At 43.2% G+C, this 22,525-nt stretch overlaps 1 protein-coding gene across 3 annotated transcripts in view; it reads left to right on the top strand.

Moving 5' to 3' along the window:
- WDR64 (WD repeat domain 64) overlaps window positions 1-22,525 on the top strand; it is a 110,334-nt gene that overhangs the window by 29,963 nt on the left and 57,846 nt on the right. For 2 of the 3 annotated variants that reach the window (XM_077344975.1, XM_077344969.1), the window contains exons 6-10: window positions 9,970-10,080; window positions 12,086-12,303; window positions 13,753-13,887; window positions 16,026-16,105; window positions 21,454-21,593. In XM_077344975.1, coding sequence (XP_077201090.1) covers window positions 9,970-10,080; window positions 12,086-12,303; window positions 13,753-13,887; window positions 16,026-16,105; window positions 21,454-21,593 — 684 coding nt within the window. Of the gene's footprint in view, window positions 1-7,059; window positions 7,193-9,969; window positions 10,081-12,085; window positions 12,304-13,752; window positions 13,888-16,025; window positions 16,106-21,453; window positions 21,594-22,525 lie in introns of those variants that run through there. The other variant, XM_077344978.1, reaches the window with a different exon arrangement.

The following is a 22,525-nucleotide window of genomic DNA, read 5'->3' as shown; positions in this document are numbered from 1 at the left end:
AAGGACCAATAAGATTAATGAGTAGGGAATTGTCATTGTTTCCTTCTCCTCAGTATGGTCAGTTATGGGTCAGAACAGACACAATGTATGCATAACTGGAGAGGGAAATGCTATTGAAGCAACTGAGAGTTGAGTACAACAGCTGTTATATTTTTATACCCCATTTCAGATTTGTTCTTTCAAGAGTAATGAATACATTTAAAATAATTTTTGAATATCTATCCTAAGCGGAATTACACCACCTGCAATCACAATTATTACAATTTTGTAGATGCTGTCCCCTAGATTGGTATTCACCATAGAATTGATGCTGTGAGTGAAGTAGGGAGGCGTTTGAGTCATAATATAGTAAAAGCTTTGTTAGCAGGCACTTATGGGGAGTGGGTGTTGCAGGTGAATCAAATATGATCGATAATCAAGTTAATTGGTCTGCCTCACTATCTAGCCAGAGAAATCTGTAGCTTCTAAGCCCCATCTCATTGAGTCCACCATGGGAACTGCACCAATAGCTGGTGGTACCCTTCTCCTCCCGAGCCACAGAGCCATCCTACACTGCAGGAAGACAGCTTGTGGCAAACTGAAGGGGAAAGAAGCACCTGGGGATGATGTTAGCTTGTACAGCAAACAACTGGCTTGTGGAGTCCCCCAGGAGGTAGTTCTCTCTCCAATTCTATTTAACATCTTTATGCGCCCTCTGCCCAACTGGTGCAGAGGTTTGGGCTGGGTTGCCTCCAATATACTGATGGCACCCTGCTCTTCCTCCTGATGGATGGCCACCTTGGCTCTCCCCCAGAAATATTAGCCAGCTGCCTGGAAGCAGTGACAGGGTGGCATAAGCAGAGTCATCTGCAGCTCAACCCTTCAGAGATGGAGGTCCTGTGGCTGGGCAGGAAGGGTCCAAGCAAGGAAGAGCACTTACCTACCCTGGATGGACTGCAGCTATCAGTGGCCCACTCTGCCAGGAACCTGGGTCTGATTCTTGATGCCTCCCTCTCAATGGAGGTTGAGATCACGATGGTAGCATGGCTGGCATTCTACCATCTTTGCCAAGCCAAACTACTAGCGCCCTACTTGGCCCCAGAACACCTAGACACAGTGATCCATGTGACGGTCAGCTCTGGACTTCTGCAACTCACTCTATGCAAGCCTGCCCTTAACTTGGATCCAGAAACTGCAACTGGTCCAGAATTCATAGGCCAGGTCCTCATAGCAACACCTTGGAGGTCCCACATCCAGCCCATCCTCCAGCAGCTGCGCTGGCTTCCGGTCGAATTCCTGATTAGGTTTATGATGATTGTGATTGTGATTGTGATTGTGATTGTGATTGTGATTGTGATTGTGATTGTGATTGTGATTGTGATTTGATTTGATTTGTATGACCGCCGCTCTCGGAAACCGGCTCGCGGCGGTTCACAATATTTTAATACAAATAAAATTCCCCATTAAAACCCCATTAAAACAATGACTCAGTCACAATGATGGTGATTAAGAAAAGAAACTATTCCCATACAGGCCTATTGAATGAGCAGAAGGCAGCGGATGGACAATTGAGCATAGGGTGGAACATTCTGGGGAACCAGGCCTTCTTTGCCTATTTAGACTCTGCCATCAGAACGTAGGGATTGCGTAGGTTTGGGTGGCTATTGCCATGTCTCAGACCTTACAGTGCAATACTGCCTTTGTAGTCCATGCAATTGGATGCTTCTGCAATAAACTCAAGCTAGGAGGAACAGAAGCCTTGAAAAAGAAATGGAGAGATCTAAGAAACAGAGCAAAAAAAATACAGGAGAGCCATTATTTAAACACCTGAATGAATGCTCACACAGCTTTTGGGCATTATTGAAAAACCTAAGGAATAGGATAAAAATGTGCAGTTGGAAAGACAAGCCTGATGGATTATCAAATTATATAGTCTGGTACCTGTTGGGTAAATAAGCTGTTTGATCTCATCCCATGGCTGTAAAAGCATCCATACTAATTGCCCTCAGGTGCAGCAGCCCTGTTGAGAGGCTCTTGTTTAAAATAGCAAAATGTTCTGTTTTGAAGATCACATGCCTGGAGAACCAGTCTGACTTTGTGTAAAGAGTGCCTGGTTTAATTTGTGAAGCTTTTTAAGGTAACAGATTTTATTTGTCCGTTAACAGTTTGGGCTAATGGAATGATCTTCCATTTTGAAAACTGTTTTCCAAACTGATGGTTGGGACCAGTAACAAGGGGAAGCAGGTGCAACCTCTGCAGCAGGACCCTCCTCCCACTACTCCTCATGTCCCCTGGACCCAAATGCCACCCCCCCCCCCACACACACACACAGAGATACACTCCAGTCATGGAAGAGCTAACCCTGACAAACCAATTTGAGGAACCATCGTGACATCATCCTGCTACAAACATTGGCAGACATAGAGGGACCCCATGAGTTTCATTTTGCCAGGTCTTCTCAGGGCAGGAGAAGAAAGAGAGTCAGGAACAAAGGGGTTCAGGAACTGCTCTCTTTGTCAAGCACGGTTCACATTACAGTGAATACATGTTTGTGCATACATCTGCTTGTAAGAGCAAGCACAGGGACCGGTACTGTTAGCTGTCAGACAGTACCTGGATAAATTTTGGGTTTAAATCACACACATGTGGGACAAATGTAAAGTTCTGCATTTAGGTAGGAAAAACCAAATACACCATTATAAGATGGGGGAGACTTGTCTTGGCAGTAGCGTGTGTGAAAAGGATCTAAGAGTCTTAGTACACCATACATTGAACATGAGTCAGCAGTGAGACTCAGTGGCTGAAAAGGCAAATGGGATTTGGGGCTGTATCAAACGGAGTATCATGTCCAGATCATGGGAGGAGATGGTACTGCTTTACTCTGCTCTGGTTCGGCCTCACTTGGAGTACTGTGTTCAGTTTTGGTCACCCCAGTTGAAAAGGGATGTTGACAAACTAGAACATGTCCAGAGGAGGGCAACAAAGATGGTGAGGGGTTTGGAGACCAAGACATATGAAGAAAGGTTGGAGGAGCTTGATCTGTTTAGCCTAGAGAGGAGACGACTGAGAGGGGATCTGATAACCATCTTCAAGTATTTAAAAGGGTGCCATATAGAGCAGAGGTAGTCAACCTGTGATCCTCCAGATGTTCATGGACTACAATTCCCATAAGCCCCTGTCAGCAAACACTGGCAGGGGCTCGTGGGAATTGTAGTCCATGAACATCTGGAGGACCACAGGTTGACTACTCCTGATATAGAGGATGGAGCAGAAGTGTTCTGTCTTGCCACAGAAGGACAGACCAGAAAGAATGGGATGAAATTAATTCAAAAGAAATTCCATCTAAACATCCGGAAGAAGTTCCTGACAGTTAGAGCGGTTTCTCAGTGGAAGAGGCTTCTTTGGGAGGTGGTGGGTTCTCCATCTTTGGAAATTTTTAAACAGAGGCTGGATAGCCATCTGACGGAGAGGTTGATTCTGTGAAGGCAAAGGGGTGGCAGGTTACAGTAGATGAGCGATTGGGATGTGAGTGTCCTGCATAGTGCAGGGGGTTGGACTAGATGACCCAGGAGGTCCCTTCCAACTCTATGCTTCTATGATTCTACATGCAGTCAGTGTGATATGGTAATTACTCTATACATGTATAAAGAAAAGCAAAATGTACAGTGTACACAGGTTGTACATGTGTTCAGGGTGACTCATGAACTGGGCCCAGAGGGTGCTCTGTATGATGGGCCACTAAGAAAACACCAGGGCTGGCAATGTGTGTTCCTGAAGATAAGCCGGGTACTGCTAGAATTCCCCAAGCTGCTTCATGAGGTGGAGAGACTCAGCCCTGTTCTATGATTATCTGCAGGGCCACCATTGCCTCTCTTCCCTGCAGCTTGCCCTGTCTTTCCTGGGGTTTCACAAATCGGCCCCTGTCTGTCCCCTCTGCCTGGTGGAGCTTCTCACATGGGGCTTCCAAAATGCCGGTGTGATGTCCCTCCAAACTCCATTGTTAGACTTCCGCTGTTCACAGCAAATGGAACCTGCACTCTTTTCCACCAAACAAGATCGCACTGAATCACTATCTGATTAGAATCATAGAATCATAGAGTTGGAAGGGGCCATACAGGCCATCTAGTCCAACCCCCTGCTCAACGTAGGATCAGCCCTAAGCATCCTAAAGCATCCAAGAAAAGTGTGTATCCAACCTTTGCTTGAAGACTGCCAGTGAGGGGGAGCTCACCACCTCCTTAGGCAGCCTATTCTACTGCTGAACTACTCTGATTGTGAAACCTTTTTCCTGATAGATGGACTCCAGCAACTTTATAAGTCTATTGCTATGAGATGCCTAATAAATTTAAAACAAGTTTACTCTGCATTGGACACTGTTTGTGAATGAGCCACCCTGCTTGAGCTCTGGGACAGAACAGCTACCTTTGCTCACTCAGTTGTCGTTCTGCTGCTACCTGGATCTCCTCAGGCTAATATACTCCAGCTCTGCTTTTGGTAGGGTGACCTCCCCAACTCTGCACTGACACTGATGGGCAGGGTAGTGGGTCTGAAACTGCTGAAAAAAATCAGCATTGCTCCAATAGCACAACACTATTTTTGTAGATAGAAGAAGGAAGAGGAGGAGGAGGAGCTGGTTGTTTACACCCTGCTTTCCACTACCCAAAGGAGTCCCAAAGTGACCTACAAGCTCCTTTCCTTGCTTTTCCCCACAGTAGATACCCTCTCAAGTCCATGGGAACAAGAGAACTCTCACAGAACTTCTCTGTGAGAACAGCCCTAGGAGAACTATGACTGGCCCACGATCACCCTGCTGGCTGCATGTGGAGGAGTGGGGTATCAAACCCAGCTCTCCAGATTAGCGGCCAGAACTGGCACCACATGTGCAACATCATCATTACCCCCCCATCCCCAACTTCTTCCTCTCCCACTGGTTGTCAATCTGGCAACCCTATCATGATTGCTAAATAAATCTCAAAATAGTGATGAGGCTGGCTGTCTGCCTCCCTTGGCTGTCAGAGGCCATCCAGTGCTCTTTCTGTGCCACTGCCTCTTTTCCTAGGAATGCTGCCCAAATATCCATTGCTATCATAACCATGTTCTGATTTCTGATGTGTGCCAAATTCTTGCTCTGCCCTCCTCTGTTGCTGCCTGCCTGTTATTCTCCTGAAGAAATGTGTTGGGATATTTTTATAAATACTGATTTGTACCACTGTGGATTCCAAATCTAATAATGTTGCATCTTTCATGGACCTTTAAAGGAAAAGACAATTTTGCAAGTTCATAGATACATTAGTTGCAGTGCAACAGAGCAATCTCACTCTAAAATAGATTTAGTGGCATAGCTGTAGTTCTTGTTGTCAACAAAATACTCTGAAATGAGATACAACATATTCTCTAACTCTTTTTTTTCCTGCCAGAAGAGGTTAGGTCCTTCCTGCCAGAACACTTTAATTTAAAAAGCTTAATTTTATTTTGCTTAATAACCCACTGTTGACCTTTTTCTGAAGCTCCTGCTTCAGAACAGTTTTCCCTACACAGTCTCACTAAATGCACCTTAAACCATCACAAATAATTACTGCAATGCTAATAATCCCAGTAGGAATTAATTGACATGAAAAGAAAGAGGAATGTGTGTGTGTGTATGTGTTGTTGTTGTTCTGAGAAGCTGAATAACGTCAGACTAGACCTACCTGGAGAACAGTTGGATGCAGATTTCATGCATCACTTACCTGGGGACCAACAGCTGCCAAGTTCTATTTTGAGCAACTCTGAGTTGCTAGTTAGGCATTAAATTCCGTGATCTCTAACAGCAGTGGTTGGCACAACAGTGGGGAATAAATCAGTACATTAGGATGAGTTCTCTTGTCTCCTCTTGATTTCCAAGCTGCATCATCTGTTCTGATTGTATTTCCCAGGTGATCAAATGAGTGGAATATGGTCCTTATTAAAAACATTTTTCCCCATGGCATGCTTGCCTAGTTCTCACTATATGCATTCATTTGTACAAGTTATATGTCACTGCATTTGCTTCCCTTAGTTAAGTCTTGCATGATAAGAAAGTCTGGGCACTCTGCCAGCCATCTCTCTTAAATTTGATTTATAATCCTGTATACTACCTTTTCAGATTGCTGTACTTTCTCTTTTTGTCACATAAAATACGCAGATGTGAAATTAATTTCCAGTTTTATCGAAGCTCAGAAACTATGGGTGGGTTCCATCGTAAACTGAGCACTTATACTGATGTGCTGACCATAAAAATGAAATACATTTGAAGCATATGATGTTTCCGTTTCTAATTCACTCACTTGCTCAGACTGACTTTTCAGAATCTGTTGTGTTAAATGAAAATTTAAACTTTGAGCTGCACTGTGCTTTGAATTTCTCCAAATGACACTCGTGACTAGGGATGGGCATGAACCAGTTCACTACAACAAATTTGTCATAAATTTGGCAAGTTTGTGCCCCCCTGCACATGTCTGAGATCTTTCGTCTGGTTGGGTTCAAGCCATTTAAACTTAGCAGCTGAGCAGGGTGATCCGCCCCTTACCAGTTAGTTTTAAATGGTTCTGAGTCCTGCTGTCAGCCTGAAATGGGTGCAAGCACTTAAAATGGGAGGGAAGTGAGCTGGTGCTGAAATAGACTGCAGCCATTTTGAGCTGACAGTTGGGAGGCATGCATGCCCTGCTGTCAGCCAGAAATGGCTGTAAGTCATTTTGGACATTGATTTCACACAAAGAGACACATTTGCAAGTGGAAGGGAGCAAAAAAAAATAATTTCACTTCCCCCTGCAAGGTTTGTTGCACATGGTAGCAACTGGAGTCAAGAGAGTTAAGTACTCTCATTTTAAGTCAACTGAACTGGGGGGTGACAGGGGGTGATGGAGCAGCAGATGCCTGCCCCAGCTCTGTTCCTGGCCCAGCAAAGTTGGCCTCTGGGCCATATCTGATATTGGGTAGTGTGGACAATGGATTGTGATGTCACATTCAGCCGGAGTGTCTGTGTGATGTCACTTCTGGTGACATTTGACTTCCAGAGGCATGACAAGGAGGTGTAGCCTGCTAAGATTACTTCTGGGGGTTCTCAAAGCTTGAATAATGATTCAGGGGTTTCTCAATGGTAAAAAGGTCAAGAAAGGCTGGTGTAAGCTATGTATTCCCTACACAGGTCTCTTATTTGGAAACCTGTTAGACTTGGGCTCTAATTATTTGAGAAGTAAGTATAGATGACTTTTTCTTAAATATTTGACTTGAAAAACAAGGCAGATAGAGATGACTAACAGAAAATAATGAATTTAATATGGAAATGGTAAGTATGACTGGCTTCAGTACATAAAGTAAAACTGGCTCTCAAATAAGGCAAATTAACCTTGAAGGGGGATATGGTTCCTGTTTCTCCAGACAAGTTACCTCAGCAGGTTGAAGAGTGCTCCTTTCTCCCACAGAGCACATTATCACAGAACCTGCATACAGAACAGTTATGAATGATGAGCCCTTAGCAGGATGTTTATTTGTTACACTAAAATAAGATTTCTTCCCTAAACCAACTACTAAACCCTAGCTAAAAGCCAAATAAAAGCCAAGCTAAGCTGATGCTTCCTTCCAGAACTAGCAGGGAAAAGGGAAATCTGTTTTCCCCTCACCCTTCTTAAACTGAGTCTAGTCACCTCCCCCCTTCCATTGGAATTCCGTGGGCTCTCACTGGCTGACAATAGCTTGGATTTACATGAGGTCAGAATCACAGGGACTGGTTCAGAGCCTTGGAGGAAAGGCAGAACTTTTCAGGATGATTGCCCCAGGGTGTTTCCACAGTTTTGATTGCTTTCTTCAAATAACCCTCAAGTGATGGTCTGAAATAGAATCTTCCTCCCTGAACAACCATATTTTTGTTTATAGGGAAATTATACACAAGGCAGCATAAAAAATCTGAACTGGTGTAGTCTACTATTGCTTCAGGATTCTACCACCTCGTTCCTCCACGTGTAGATAGGATAGTAATGAAACTTGTTCCATGGGACTCCTTAAATAGCAGCACATCTGCCACACTTGAATCTGGCAAGTGGGAAATGGGGATTTTATTTTTAAAAATCATGTATTGTATTCTCCCTCTTCATAATCTGATATATTTTACAGTAAAACTAAATGCAATAAATAAAAATAGTACATTAAAAGTATTAAGCAAAACTAATCTAGTTATACTTCATGGGCCCAAACCAATGTAATATCTACATACAAAGGACTTTCCCTATTTCCCTCATTTCCTTACCAACACTAATGGGAAAGAGCTTGCCTTATTGGAAGGTGATCTGCTTTCCGTGTAGAAGATCCCAGGTTCAGTCTCTGGCATCTTGAGTTAAAAGAAGCAGGTAGTAGCTGATGTGAAAGACTCTGACCTGAGACCCTGGAGAGCCACTGCCATTAAGCTCAATATGAGGTAGTGATGACAGCCTCCAGGTGAGACCAGAATTACAGCTGGTCTTTAACTAGAGAGATCCATTCTCCTGTAGAAAATAGATGCTTTGGGATGTGAAGTCTATGGCAGGGCTGCCAAATATAAGGCCTAGGGGCCAGAACTAGTCCATCCAAGGCTCTTATCTGTGGTGTTCTTTGGCAGTTTCTTCCACACATTGAGGGACTCATTCTTCCATGAAGCATGCGATTTGGTGGCTGGCCATACCTCCCCCATGGAACACCCTTCTGCCTTAAGCAACTGTCACCTTGTTGGAGGATGGTGCCAATGATATCCAACTATACTGGTCACTGGGTGCCCTGGAGCCTGTATCCCATGTGCAGTCTTGTGCCTGCCGTGCTGGCTCCCCCATCAGATGATCCGGCAACCTTCAGCCTGGGGCAGCCACCACTGCATGCAGATGACAGAGCTTGCCAACAGTCTCTGGCTTGAACCCCCAACATTGTTCCACCATGGATTGCCTGGAGGCCTGGGCAGAGGTGGCAGCTGCCACAAAGGCATTTCTGGATTCTCAGGCTTTCCTTGGCCTGGATCCCATTATGCATATGGTCTTGCTCCTGTGCCACCCCATCCACCCTGCTTCTGTAGGAAGGGGGATTCGTTCAGCTTGTCTTCAGAGTCTCCTCCCGGGGTGGTTCAGGAGCAAGAGGGAGCTTGCAATACCCACTCACTTTGCATTTTTATCTTGTGGCCTGGCCTTACATCCTCACAGCAATGGCAGCAGGAGCAGGCTAACACCAACCTGGAGCTTACCAGATGTTGTATTTTATAAAGTTGGAATCTCTATTACCTGGCATTACTTTTTATGGCACACATGGCCCAGCCCAACTGAATGACATTTCTGTCACATCTGGCCATCATAATAAATGAGTTGGACACCACTGTTTGATCGCATTGTACCCTACTGAGTCCCTGTACTCCCCAGGTTCCATGTCCTAAGCTCCAGGAGTTTCCCACCCTGGATCAGGCAGCCCTACCAACCCATCCTCCACCAGTGGCCAGGGAAGACCTTGCACCTTAATATGGGGCTATTTCATGTGTGTATTCAGACACAAATACCTGAGCACAAGTACATGCACAGTTTAGAGGCACTACAGGAACAGATTATCTGTGACTATGTTGTGTTCCTTACACCTTCACCATTTATACAAATTCAGCATAAAAAAACAGATGTGATTGTCATGCCTAGTTTGGACACATTTACTTCATTGGGTTCTTGTGAGCCAAACCTCTCCTTGGAAGAAGTCAGGGCCAGATGTAATAAATTCCAAATGTTCTATACAAATTATTAATAAATATTTATATACATTTACAGACACATGTACTTCCATGGCTTAGTTATAACTGTCAAGCAAGGTAGAGTTTCATGTCTGCAATTAACATTTTAATTACTGCCTCAAGTCCTTCTCTCCATTTGTATTAGTCAAATTGATATAAAGTTCCTCAGATATCATTTAAGGAAGGACCGATTTCCTAGCCAACAAGAAAAGGGGTTGATTCTGCCAACATTTCTCTTTCATCAGGACAGTCCATGGATCAATGGATGTGATTATTTGTATCAGCTCAAGCGTGTTGTGGCTGTGACTGAAAGAACCATCATCGTCTGGGATTACAAATCACAAGGGAGTGTCCTGGTACTATGCTGAGTTACACTGACGTTTCTAGCTGTTTAACTGAGTAGGGTCTGGCATTTGTAGTGAAAGACTATGTAAAAGGAGGATACATTGCATTTTAATAATAAGAGCTGATGAGCACATTCTGAAATCAGATGATGCACAGAAAGAATCTCTTCAGAGCAAAAAGATGTAAAAACCAGAGGGCAACGTAGTGGTAATGTCTGATAACTCACATAGAAACAAGACCACAATGTTTGTGAAGATTTAAATACTTGGTAGTAAAAACCCATAATAATGCAAGTTCTTTTCAAGTGCAACCCCATGTAGTGCTGATTACAATAATGAGGCACATCTCTGCAATAGGAGTCACTTACTCAGGACATGTTGAGTACCTGGACTTCTTGAGCCTCCTGCATGAGGACAAAGCTACATTCTGGTTTTGATACAGAACTGCTTTAAAACTGCTGACCCTAAGTTGATTTCTCCAGTATCCTCCATAACATGCAAGATCCTATTTGTTTTGTTTGTTTGTTTATCTATTGATTTATATACCACCCTCCTTTGTGGCATCAATAGGGTATACATTTTGCTCCATATCTTGTTTGCTACTGCAAGGTGGGAAGACATGCAACATGATGATATCACAACACAGGGTATATGATTCAACATTATGGGTAAGAACAGAGGGCGGCCATTTAATGCAGTTGAGCTTCTTCTATATTTATTTCCTGAGCACTACTTGACAGTATTGCATATGCTTCCTACCTAGTAATTTGTCTAATAGGCATTTAGCAGGTATAAGGAAGAGGTTTTGAACATTTAATTTAAACTCTTTAAATACATTTTTATTGAATGCAAAAATATTTAAATCTTTTCTTTAATCTCATGGCTTCTGCCAATGAACTTTTCAGATATTGTGAATTATGCAATTCTTTTTAATTAACAGATTACTTTGCATGTGGGTTGGAGTCCCCCCCCCTGATTAAATACTGTAGCAATTGAGAGGGGATTTTAGCTGGGAGGGGATTTACCTTATTAGCTGGGATACCTTGGAATGATGCATTTGGTTGTATGTCAGTATGATGCTGAGAGACATACATAAGTCATCATGATTGTATCTATCTCTTGTTTTCTTCCAAAAGAAGGGCCCTTCTTCCATTGAGGGGGGATTTGTTGATCCCTTTTCCCACTGAAGACCCTTCACATAGCTCCCAGTGCTGTTCCTTGTTCTCCTGAAATGTTAATTTTTCTCAAACAATTTTGATTCCTTGCCCCCAAAGAATATGTTACTTAGTAGGCATACCAATTAGAGCTGCCAGCAAGTGACTGGGGAAGTAAGAACATGGCAGGGCAGTGTGGCAGGAAACGTATAATTTCAAGAGCAAACTTGAAAGTGATGGTATTGCCACAGTATTGATTTTTTCTATCACTTTTGTCCCTATTGCCCTACTGAATGGCTGCTATAGCAGGAAATCTGGAAGCCCTAATACCAATTATCATAAAGTAAAAATTGACTGGCAATAGCAGTTAAACCTGCAGTTAAAGATCAACGTTATATCTAAACTGCATACACGTAACACTTTTATACCAGTTTAATTACCCTTCTCCCTTCCTAAGAATCTTGGGTAATTTAGCCTAGTAAAAGTGATAAGAATTCTCAAGATCCTAGTGCAGTAGCACCCAGAAAGATGCTTTTAAGAGTCAAAGCTCCCTTTGTCAGATACAAGGGGGAAAGAAATCCCTGAGTTCTTATATCCCAGGTAGTATCCCAAGCGGAAGGTGAAAGGGATGTTGCAGTTACAGAAATGCAGCCTCTCTCATCAGAAAATCAAGTGACTATGAAATCAGTTTAAGATTGTGGTGATCATATGACCCACAAGTTGAAACCTCAGACTTGCTAAGCATGCACATATCTCTCAGCTAATTTTAATTCATCATTTTCTCTGCAACTGTTTTTTTCTTCTCAGTAGGGTAATAGGATCAACGAAAAAGCATCCAATAAACAAGCTCTTTTATTTCACAGGATACTTGTTTTATCATCAAACCCATGGAACACTGTCTGCTCTGCATTTGTTCAGTTCACCAGCCAGCAGAACAACTGGTGAGGGATGATATCTTAATGGGAGATGACGGAGGACATGTCAACTTGTTTACTTTGACTAGTGATGACTTTGGACTAAAGCAGTCTAAATCTAAGAAGCAAGCACATATCCAGGTTTTAGACTCTAAGAAATTCAGGCAGTAAGTCCAGTTGTTCTGATTATTCTTATCTCTGAGATGGGAAATGATAGCATTAATACTATGGCTTCTCTCCCATTACTTTGTTCTCTTGCATTAGAGCAGCCTTTCACAGAGTTGGAAACGATCTCTAGGGTCATCTAGCCCAACACTGTGCACAATGCAGGAACTCACAACTACCTACCCACCAACAGTGACCCCAATTTCATGCCCAAGTGATCTTCCCCCCACCAAAAATCTCCAGAATCCAGCCTGGCCTGGAGAAAATTCACCTACCATCCCTCAGTGGCAATCAGCCATTCTCAACTTCTTTACGACTGAGAAATGCCAGTAGTGGTGTGATCATGCAGAGTATGGCTAGGAAGCATAGCTATATATATGCCTCCCCCTCCCACCCCCTTCAGGCCCATCACTGGACATTGGGGGGGGCAGGTATATGGGTATACATTGATACATTTTAAACAAATTTTAGTATAGAAAAATTAGTTAACTCCCAGCCATTTGGGAAACCCTTACAGGGCGTTGAAGAAACCCCAGGGTTTCATGAAATTCTGGCTGAGAAAGCATACATTAGGGGGAGATAGATCAAGATGGGCAGCTGTGTCAGTAGCTGTAGAAAAGAGCAAGTGTGCTACTTAATAAGCAGTGAGCAGTGACTCATGAAAGCTCATGCCCTGCCACAAGAGGCTTCTGGCCTCTAGCTCTTTTCAGCTATTCTGGGGATATAGAACAATGGGCTTGATTTTCTCACAGTTGGAGCAAACTGGGAAGCAACTTGTCAAGGAAAACTCCTATTTCAAATCTGTGATCAATGTAATTTACATGCTGCTGCTTTTATTTTTGAGCTTAAGATAAATACTGCCAAACGTTCATAGAACAAGTACACATTGCTAACAGTTGGACTTTTTTTTTGGGGGGGGGAGACAATCCACATCGGTTTGTGTCTGTACACATGTTGAATATAGCATAAGAAATGTGCAACATGTGTATAAAGAAAAATTAAGTATACACTGTATTCAAATTGTTCATGTGTTGACTGTAACATGAACAGGGCTTGTAATAAACAGCATCCTGGTAAAACTAATACCCATTTTGGCAGGGAATACAAAATTACATAGAAATGGGAGTGTAATTGAGACAGCATGTGGGATTTGGTACAGACTGTGCAGGTACTTGTGATTTTTAATAGAGCTGAACATGAATAAGAAAAGGAATTAGATGTATATACCTTAAAAGCCTTCCCTAGTGCCTAGGTAGATAGGTAGGATACAGGTCTGTCAGATAATTTTAAAGAATCTCATGTCCTGAGATTCTCACAGTAATATGATAATGTATGTAGGATAACTTTCCTATTCTTGGTATTGTGCCAGCATAGCAAGAAAAATGATGCTAATTGACTGACCTATAGGGATGTGTGTTTTGTCCTTTGTTTTTTGTTTTTTTATCTCCCAGTATTAAACGCAAGCTGCACGATGACTGGGTTGTAAAAGTTAAGTACATTCCAGCTTTGAATTCTTTTGTGTCCTGCTCTTTGGACAGCATTCATTCACTCGTTTTGGATGACCTGAAAAGACTGGAGGACAACCTGTAAGTCACAACTTGTGTCCCATTTAGACAGTCATATTTATAGGATAGGACAATTTGAAGATGCTGTTTAATTTGATTGTGTTAGTAGTGGTTTTCTTCTACATGCAGTTAATTCCACCTCAAACTTAGCTGTTCAGAGCCAAACAAAGATCATTCATGCAACTGTATAATGTGCACACTACCAAAAATGCCAGTATCTTCCTTATAATCATTACAGCAAAAGGGAAGCGATGTATACTTCAGAATCATCATCAGATGGCATGTCTACAGTCTCCATGTCCATCTGAACATAGCTTTAGAATGATCTGATCTGGTTGTGGCTGGAAATTGTACCCAAATAAAACTAAAATTAAAAAACTAAAAATATTGATTTGAATATGAGATTTTGTGTCACAGCTCACTTCAGATAGATGTGTGAAGGGAAAACCATACTGGGAACTCTTATGTGGAAGTGTACAGAGGTGGGAGATGGAAAATGTTATGGTATTATGCTCTCAAAGTCCCTCATTACAATTTTCCTTTCACATATCTGTCTGAAGAAAGTTCATTCTGAAATAAATGCTGTTAGTTTTTAAGGTGTCTCTGCACTATTGTTTTATTTTGCAACAGCAGACTGACACAGCTGTTCCCTTTGCAATTGGTTTTGTATTGGTCAGTGTAGCTTCCCAATGCAAGTAGGCACTTGGCAGTTCAAAAAATGGAAAACCTGCTATAGAAATTTAGAAACAGTTTCCCTTCAGTGCTGTGGAAGGCTCAGTGCCTTGACAGCAGCAGTTCAGGTGAGCCTTGCTGACCTGCAACACACCAGCTGCGTGCAGGCATTCCTTCTCCATGCAGGAGTTCCAAGGCCAGCATGTGAAAGACAGGAGGGAAGAGAAAGGTTAGACAGGCATTGGTTTACATTTGTTTACAAAAGAGGAAGGCAACTCTCTCTCTCAAATGTGTTTCAGATAACTGATTATGGATGCAGCAGCAGGGCGGCAAGGCTAATCCCCGCATATGGATGACATTGCTGCCATCGTGAATCAGAGCCTAGGATGGCCCGCAGCAAGGGAATTCAGATTCTTGTGGTGGCCAGCAGAGGCCCATCTGGGGCAGGCCTGCAGGGACACAAAACGCCCCATTCAGCTTCGAGGTGCTGCATAGCCGAATGGGGCATGTCTGTACCCCCATGATGGTGGGATAGTGGCATGCCACTATCCCACTATCCCTGTGCCTCCCGCCACCCCTGCCACTGCCATGAGGCATGGCAGAACCTTCCAACTCCAGAGTTGTGTATACACACACACAACTCTGGGGTGGATCAGATACACTGGGGGATTTCTTCCCCTGTGCATACGTGGGATGCAGCAGGACATGCTGCCCTGCTGCTAGGAATTGGTGGTTGCCCAGCATAGCCACTGCTGAGCATAATCTGTCAGATGTGGGACATCATGGAGGCAGGAGCTTTTGCTAATCGCCTGGTCCTTCAGATAAGCAGTGAAGTCAGTCGATCTGTGTGAGCAGCAAGCAGTCTGTTGATGCCTTCTGTTGTAGAGTTGCCAGCTCTGGGCTGGGAAATATCTGAAAATTTGGGGGTGGAGCCAGGAGTCGGCAGGATTAGGAGTGGAGAGGAACTTTAGTGGAGTATAATGCTGTGGAGCCCATCCTCCAATGCAGCCATTTTCACCAGGAGAAGTAATCTCTGTCACTTGGAGATCAGTCGTAATTCCAGGGGATCCCCAGGTCCTACTTGGGGACTGGCATCCCTACTTCTTTAGGAAGGCAACTAAGACAACCTTCCCTATCTGCATCTTCCTTGCAAGTGTCTTCTGCTCTGTTTCCCTGCTTCACCCCTTGATAACTTTTCAAGGAGGGAAAAAACAGGACTGGCAGTGTTGATTTTTCTCATGGCTGGCTCTTGCATTCTCCTGGTCCTCTGCCGGACCGCAGTTAGAGTGGGGGAGCCCTCTACAGGGCACTTAACAGACTGCCCCCTTGCTGTGGGGAGTGGTGGGCATTTTATTCAGAGAGCAAAACTTCACTAGAATTTGGTCGTCATTCAAAACCTACAACAAGTTCAAAACTCTCAATGCAGTTCTAAGATGCAGCAAAGGAATGATCAGAGTTTGTGACTGCATGTTTCTTCATGATTGCAGACCTGTCAGGGATTTTTCTGTACCAAGAGGAGTCAATGCTTTCACCTACTGTGGAAAAGCCAATATCATTGTTACTGGGGGTAAGTAAAATAGGTTTGATCCAGTCAATAAATCATGGTGATTATTTTCAACATGATGACTTTGCTGTAGGATTTGCAAAGGAATTTAAATTGTTCCAATACAGTGAGGGCTCAAGTTACACCTGATGTGACAGGTCTTTTGACCATTTTTTAAGTTGTTGTAATTTTTCCCCACTGCAAGGCACACTAAGGCTGGGGGGGTAAGGTACAGAAGTGGTGCCAAAAGCAACATGGAAAGTGCCATTGAGTTGCAGCCAGATTAAGGTGACCCCAGAGGGTCTTCGGGGCAAGAGACGTTTAGAGATGGTTTGCCATTGTCTGACTCAGCCTAGCAACCTTGGATTTCATTGGTCTCCCTCCCAAGTACTAACAAGGACTGTCTTTACTTAGTTAGCCTAGGCCACCAGAGCAAGGCACATCTTGTGTTATTGTTGTTATTAAATAGTCTGGATTATACACTAGCAAGAGGGTGACTGAGTTGATAAATTATAACACACAATGTGGCCTCTTTAATGCCATTCTGACTCATGAGAAAGAGCCGGAAAACCCATACAAATGTTTTATTTTAAGTGAGACAGAATGGATGTGGATGAATTCTACAATGAGATGAGCCAAGCCACCGGCCTTGGGAGGTATATTTGGGAGGTGGCAGCCTTACCTTTCCTGTCCTGGAACTGGCGCACCTAACACTGGGTATTCTCTTGTTCCGCAGGTGTCTCTAAAGGTTGCTTTCACATCTACTAAATAATGCAGTTTCAATCCACTTCAGCAAATGTTTGCAAGTGTATTCTGCCATTTCACAGAGGAAAATCCAGTTGCAAAGTGCATCAATAGTGGATTGAATGTTCATTATTTAGCATGTCAAAGTGCCCTTTATGCAGGATGGCATGTGCAAAAGCAAACTCTGCAAATTCTCATGAGATGTAAGATTTGGGAAAGCCTATGGAGCCATGATTACATGGTTTTGGGTTACATAGCCATGCTTTGGGTTACATGGCCATGATTACATAGGCTTACTTTGGGAAAGCCTATGGAGCCATGATTTGTCAGGCTGTATTTAAAAATGCCCAAAGACCAAGGCCAGAAAGAGCATTATCTGCTGCAGGTCCTGGGAGGGAGGGTGAGAATGGTGGCAACAGCAAGGAGAGCAGCTGGGAACAGCAGCATAAGGTGACAGCCCTGGTCTAGCCACCACTTGATACAGAGATGTAAGGGTGCATTTTTTCATCTGCTGAAATTTGGAGAGAATTTCAGCATTCCTCCAAAGACAACCATCACAACAATTGGGACAACCTGCTTGACTCATCCCTATTAAAGGGCCACTGAGATGGAGAAGAACGAGGATGGGAAATCTTCATGTTGTCTGCTATTTTGCCTGCCTGGGGTATCCCAGAGGGAAGACTTGTCAAACATTCTGAGAAATCCTAGAGTCAGGTTTCAGCATCACAAGGAGTCTCTGGTTCTTCAGGGGTTTTCCCGATACTTTCCTGGGACAACAGTGAGCTACTAGTAATGTTTTGTTTTTAATTATACTTGCATCCCGCTATAGGATTACTCCACAATAGCTCAGTCTGCAAAAGATTATCTGAAGTCTGGAGTTAATAGGACCAGGGTGAATTATTCAAATATTTATTTTAAAACCTTTCCCCACTTAACGTAAACAATTTAAAGACTCATCTTCTGGAATGTTGAAATATGGTTGGTAGGTACCGAATGAAATTCATGCTAACACAAATCAGAAATATTTTTTAAATGATTTGGCTATGACAATACTAAGATCAGCAGCTATGTAATACTGCTTACTATAATCATGCAGCCTGGACACAGTATTTCAGGTTCTGCCTGCCTGTGAAAAACGATATATTTGTGAAAATGGCTTTTTAAAAAAAACAATCCTTTATAACTCAATACATCATTTTTTATCAATGAAAATACGTCTTAAATAGCTGTTATTCACAGCACCCAGAAGAATTATGACATCTGGGGAGTAACAGCAGAGAACATAGTATTTCATACTCATTCTTCATGTCAATAGATTTCTTAAAATGTTTAAGTAATGAATGCTGTGGCAACATGCATTATAAATCGTTAGCTGCCTTGGATTCTGACTAATGTCTTGAGCTCTCCAAGCCAGTTCTGCGACACAGGCTGCCTCTTGATAGATGCAGGAAATGATAAAATCACTTCTGATTTTTCCATACATACCTACCCACACAGCAAATCATTTTGTGCTTGAGGGGCAAGGGCTTTACCCTGCCACAGAAATTAACCTTGAGTGCCCCATGCTGGGTTGTTACTTTAAACTGATAATGTTAAAGGAAGAAGAATAATGATCATCCAGTTGCCATCAAGCTGCATACCACCAGCTTAAAACAGCAGCCTAACACATGAGGGTTTCAAGGCAAGAGATACGCAAAGATGGTTTTCCCTAGCCTTCCTCCACATAGCAATCCTAGTCTTCTTTGACGGTCTCCAGTCTAGGTACTAACTGTAGCCAACCCTACTTAGCTTCCAAGCTCTAGTGAGGTCATTTAGGCTAGTCAGGCCGCTACAAGAAACACAAAATCTGCTCTAGATCCCCAGCCCCAGATAAGTGAAACTGGCCTCAATCAGGGCTAGCACTTCTTCTGCCATGGCACTGGCCTGGTGGAATGCTCTTCCAAGTGAGGTCAGGACCATGCGGGACTTTAAACAGTTCCACAGGGCCTGTAAGACAGAGCTGTTCCACCAGGCCTATGGCAGAGGCCTATAGGACTCCAACAATAACTGACCTCTTTATACACATACATACATATATGCATAGATAATAACATCCAGACACCATATCATTAATGTCACCTCAGCACTTCATTTTCCCTCCTTCCCATTGGAGAGAAGCACTGAGTTCCTGGGATTTAACAAAAACAGGTTTTAATAATTTAATGTTTTAATAGAACTGTATAGCTTGCTGGGGGGTAAAACGGTAATGACTGGGGAAGGCACTGGCAAACCACCCCGTATTGAGTCTGCCATGAAAACGCTGGAGGGTCAGACATGACCCGGTGCTTGCACAGGGGATACCTTTACCTTTACCTTTATATTACATATTGTAAGCCTCCCTGAGCCATCAGGGAAAAGTGGCGTAGAAATCTAAAAAATGAATAAATAATAGTTTTACTTGTGATGACCAAGAATAAAACATCAAAGAAACCTCTGTTTGGCTGCAAACTGGGCACAACCTTATACTAGAGCCAGTTTGGTGTAGTGGTTTGGATTGCCGGGTTCGATTCTGCGCTCCCCCACATGCAGCCAGCTGGGTGACATTGGCTCGCCACAGCACTGATAAAACTGCTGTGACCGAGCAGTGATATCAATGCTCTCTCAGCCTCACCCACCCCACAGGGTGTCTGTTGTGGGGAGAGGAAAGGGAAGGCGACTATAAGCCGCTTTGAGACTCCTTCAGGTAGAGAAAATCGGCATATAAGAACCAACTCTTCTTCTTCATCATCTGAATCACTGGGACTAAGAGCAAATTTGAAATTAAAACATTCCTGGAAAAGAGATATAGAGTGACCCTACATATACTTCTGATGAGACTGAAGGGTGGAGTGAGGATGGCCAATGGTGGTTTATGAAATTCCTAGAGATTGGTGGGGGGAGTGTTAGGGGAGTTAGGAGTCTGGGAAGAAGAGGGAGCACAGCAGGGCTGAGATGTCATGAAACCTACCCTCTGGAACTGACATTTCCTCACTCCTGTGGATTGCAACTGGCAAGAAATGGGGAGGTGAGAGACATGTGACCTGGAGAAGATGTCTTCATGCCATGATGCATTAGCTTTTGCCCTAAACTCTGATCATAACTATGAGAAACCATGTGCAACCTGGCTTCTCTGGATTTTGAGATCTACTGAGACATTTTCACCAAAAGATTTAATGAATGAGTGGGAAAGTTGTAATAACATGAATATTTTTCAGGTATTGCCTGCTTAGGTCTGCATCTTTGCTCTAGTCTACCTTGACTGTGAGTGGTTCCCTAGGGTCTCAGGTAGAGGTTTTTCACATTGACAACTACTTGAGACTTCCAGTTGGAGATTAGTACCTTCTGCATGCAGAGTTTGGAGCAAATGTTAGAGCATTACCCAACATGATGACAACCCTGCTGGGTCATGCCAGATGTGCCATCATTGTGCCAGGCAATATCAATTCCCCGCACCCATTTGGTCCAGCATTTACTCCACCACCACCCAGTTGAGCAGTAACAGGAAGAGGTAGTGGAGGTGCTGGTGGTAGTCCACTGAAGTGAGAGATCTTGTAACCCTGCTGCTAGGTGAAGACCCAGAAGTAGTCTTACTTCCCCACACACAGGGACACTCTAGGAAATGACCAATTCTCTATGTTGTTTATTTGAAGTAATCTTAATGTTTCAGTAATATTCTCACTCCAAAATAGTTCAGGCCCGGCATTCTTATTTGTCACTGAGGCACAATTTCTCCCGTATTAGACATAAAAAAATAGCATTCTGCTTTGTAGTATCTGATGGCAGAGAAGAAAAAGAAATAAAGGAAGAACTTGTGATTGCTGAGAGGACCTCTGGTTTGTTTTCTTCTTTTACCTAAGTAGTTTGTTGGAGGTGCTATGTAACCCCCAAAGTGGCTGCTGAGTTCCCTTGACACTGTGTTATAAGATCTAATTTTCCCCCTCTATAAACTGTGATGCTGTACAAATATGGATGTTGCTTCAACACCTTTGTTTTTAAAAAAATCCACTCACAAACAGTACAGTAACTTTATTGGCAAACTAAAAATAAAATTGAATAGTAGAGAAAAAAAATCCACTCCCTTTTTTGTTCTCCAATTTTCTACAAACCTGGGGATTCCTCACACAAACACACACACACCCAAACCTGGGTGACATACTCCTTCCAGAATTTTTTATTTGCACACATGTAACAATTAAGGTAAAGGTAAAGGTATCCCCTGTGCAAGCACCGAGTCATGTCTGACCCTTGGGGTGACGCCCTCTAGCGTTTTCATGGCAGACTCAATACGGGGTGGTTTGCCAGTGCCTTCCCCAGTCATTACTGTTTACCCCCCAGCAAGCTGGGTACTCATTTTACCGACCTCGGAAGGATGGAAGGCTGAGTCAACCTTGAGCCGGCTGCTGGGATCGAACTCCCAGCCTCATGGGCAAAGCTTTCAGACGGCTGCCTTACCACTCTGCGCCACAAGAGGCTCTTATATAACAATTAGGACTGGATATATTTACTGAATTGTTATCCAGCCCAGATATCACTGTCAGAGAAGGAATTTGTTTCTGATATCTCACTAACCAAAGGGGCCAACTTCATGACTGGTTAATTTCTCTTGGCAGGAGAGGACAAAGTCCTTCGCTTATGGCATCCGAACATCAACACCAAGCCTGTGGGGAAGCTGATGGGGCACTTATTTAGCATTATGGAGATTGTCACCAATGAAAAAGATCAACACATTATTAGTCTTTCCAGTGGGAAGGTAAACTGTTTTTCTTGAAGTTCATCCTTAAACTAGAAGGCTAAATCTTTTCAGAATATTAGATAGAGCCTCTTATATTACAACACCTTGGTTGTGAAAAGCTCTCTTCTTTGCTATTTTCTGGGCACTAATGGCTTCCACACCCGATAAATATAGTGAAAGGCTTACTTGAGGTAGTCACTATATTCAGGACGCGCCGCATGAGGTTGCCAACATCCGACATCCAGACAGCAAACTGCTCACTACATCCACCATTTTAAAGTGCTAGTGGATTCCCCAACCTAAAAAGCACTATCTACAGGAGAGCAACCAGCAGGCAACCAGAGAAAAAATGTATGGAGGCGAAGAAGCGCTATCTCCACCTCCAGTGTCCCACCCTTGCACCTGCCTCCCTTTCCCTTCTCCTGGGGATGAGAGTTGTTTTTTTTTAAGTGAACTGCTTGGAGCAATGAATAGGCATATAAGTGTGCAGGCAAAGCCAAAAATAATTTATTCCCAAAGTTGTCACACAAAGTATGCCTCTCTAAAGTCCGCCCCCCCCAAAAAAAATCAGGAACAATATATTTTTTTAAGTAACAAAACTTGTTATTCCATAATGATTGGCATTCAAAAAGCACTATGCATCTATGGTTAGATGCATAAGTGTTTCAACGGAGAAGGATTGAATTTAAAAACATTAGTGGGCATCGTGGGCCATTTAAAATGTTGAGTAAGGGGATTGGTTGCCTGGCTTTATTGACAGGTGGAAGAGAGTCATGTGTAAAGCGTGTTGCTCTCTTCTGCCATTTCAAGCAGGCATGTGGCATGTAAGAAGTGTGAAAAGGTGGCAGGCAGAAGCGAGACAGGAAGAAGTTGAGGAATGGTCGGAGGTGAAATAATGTTTAGCGCTAAACCATTACGCTGGCACAACGCTATTTTTTTTGATGTGTGGG

The sequence above is a fragment of the Paroedura picta genome, chromosome 1, assembly GCF_049243985.1.
Source record: "Paroedura picta isolate Pp20150507F chromosome 1, Ppicta_v3.0, whole genome shotgun sequence".
NCBI lineage: Eukaryota > Metazoa > Chordata > Lepidosauria > Squamata > Gekkonidae > Paroedura > Paroedura picta.
The sequence above is the reverse complement of the archived record's forward strand: the minus strand, read 5'-3'. Positions and strand labels throughout refer to the sequence as shown.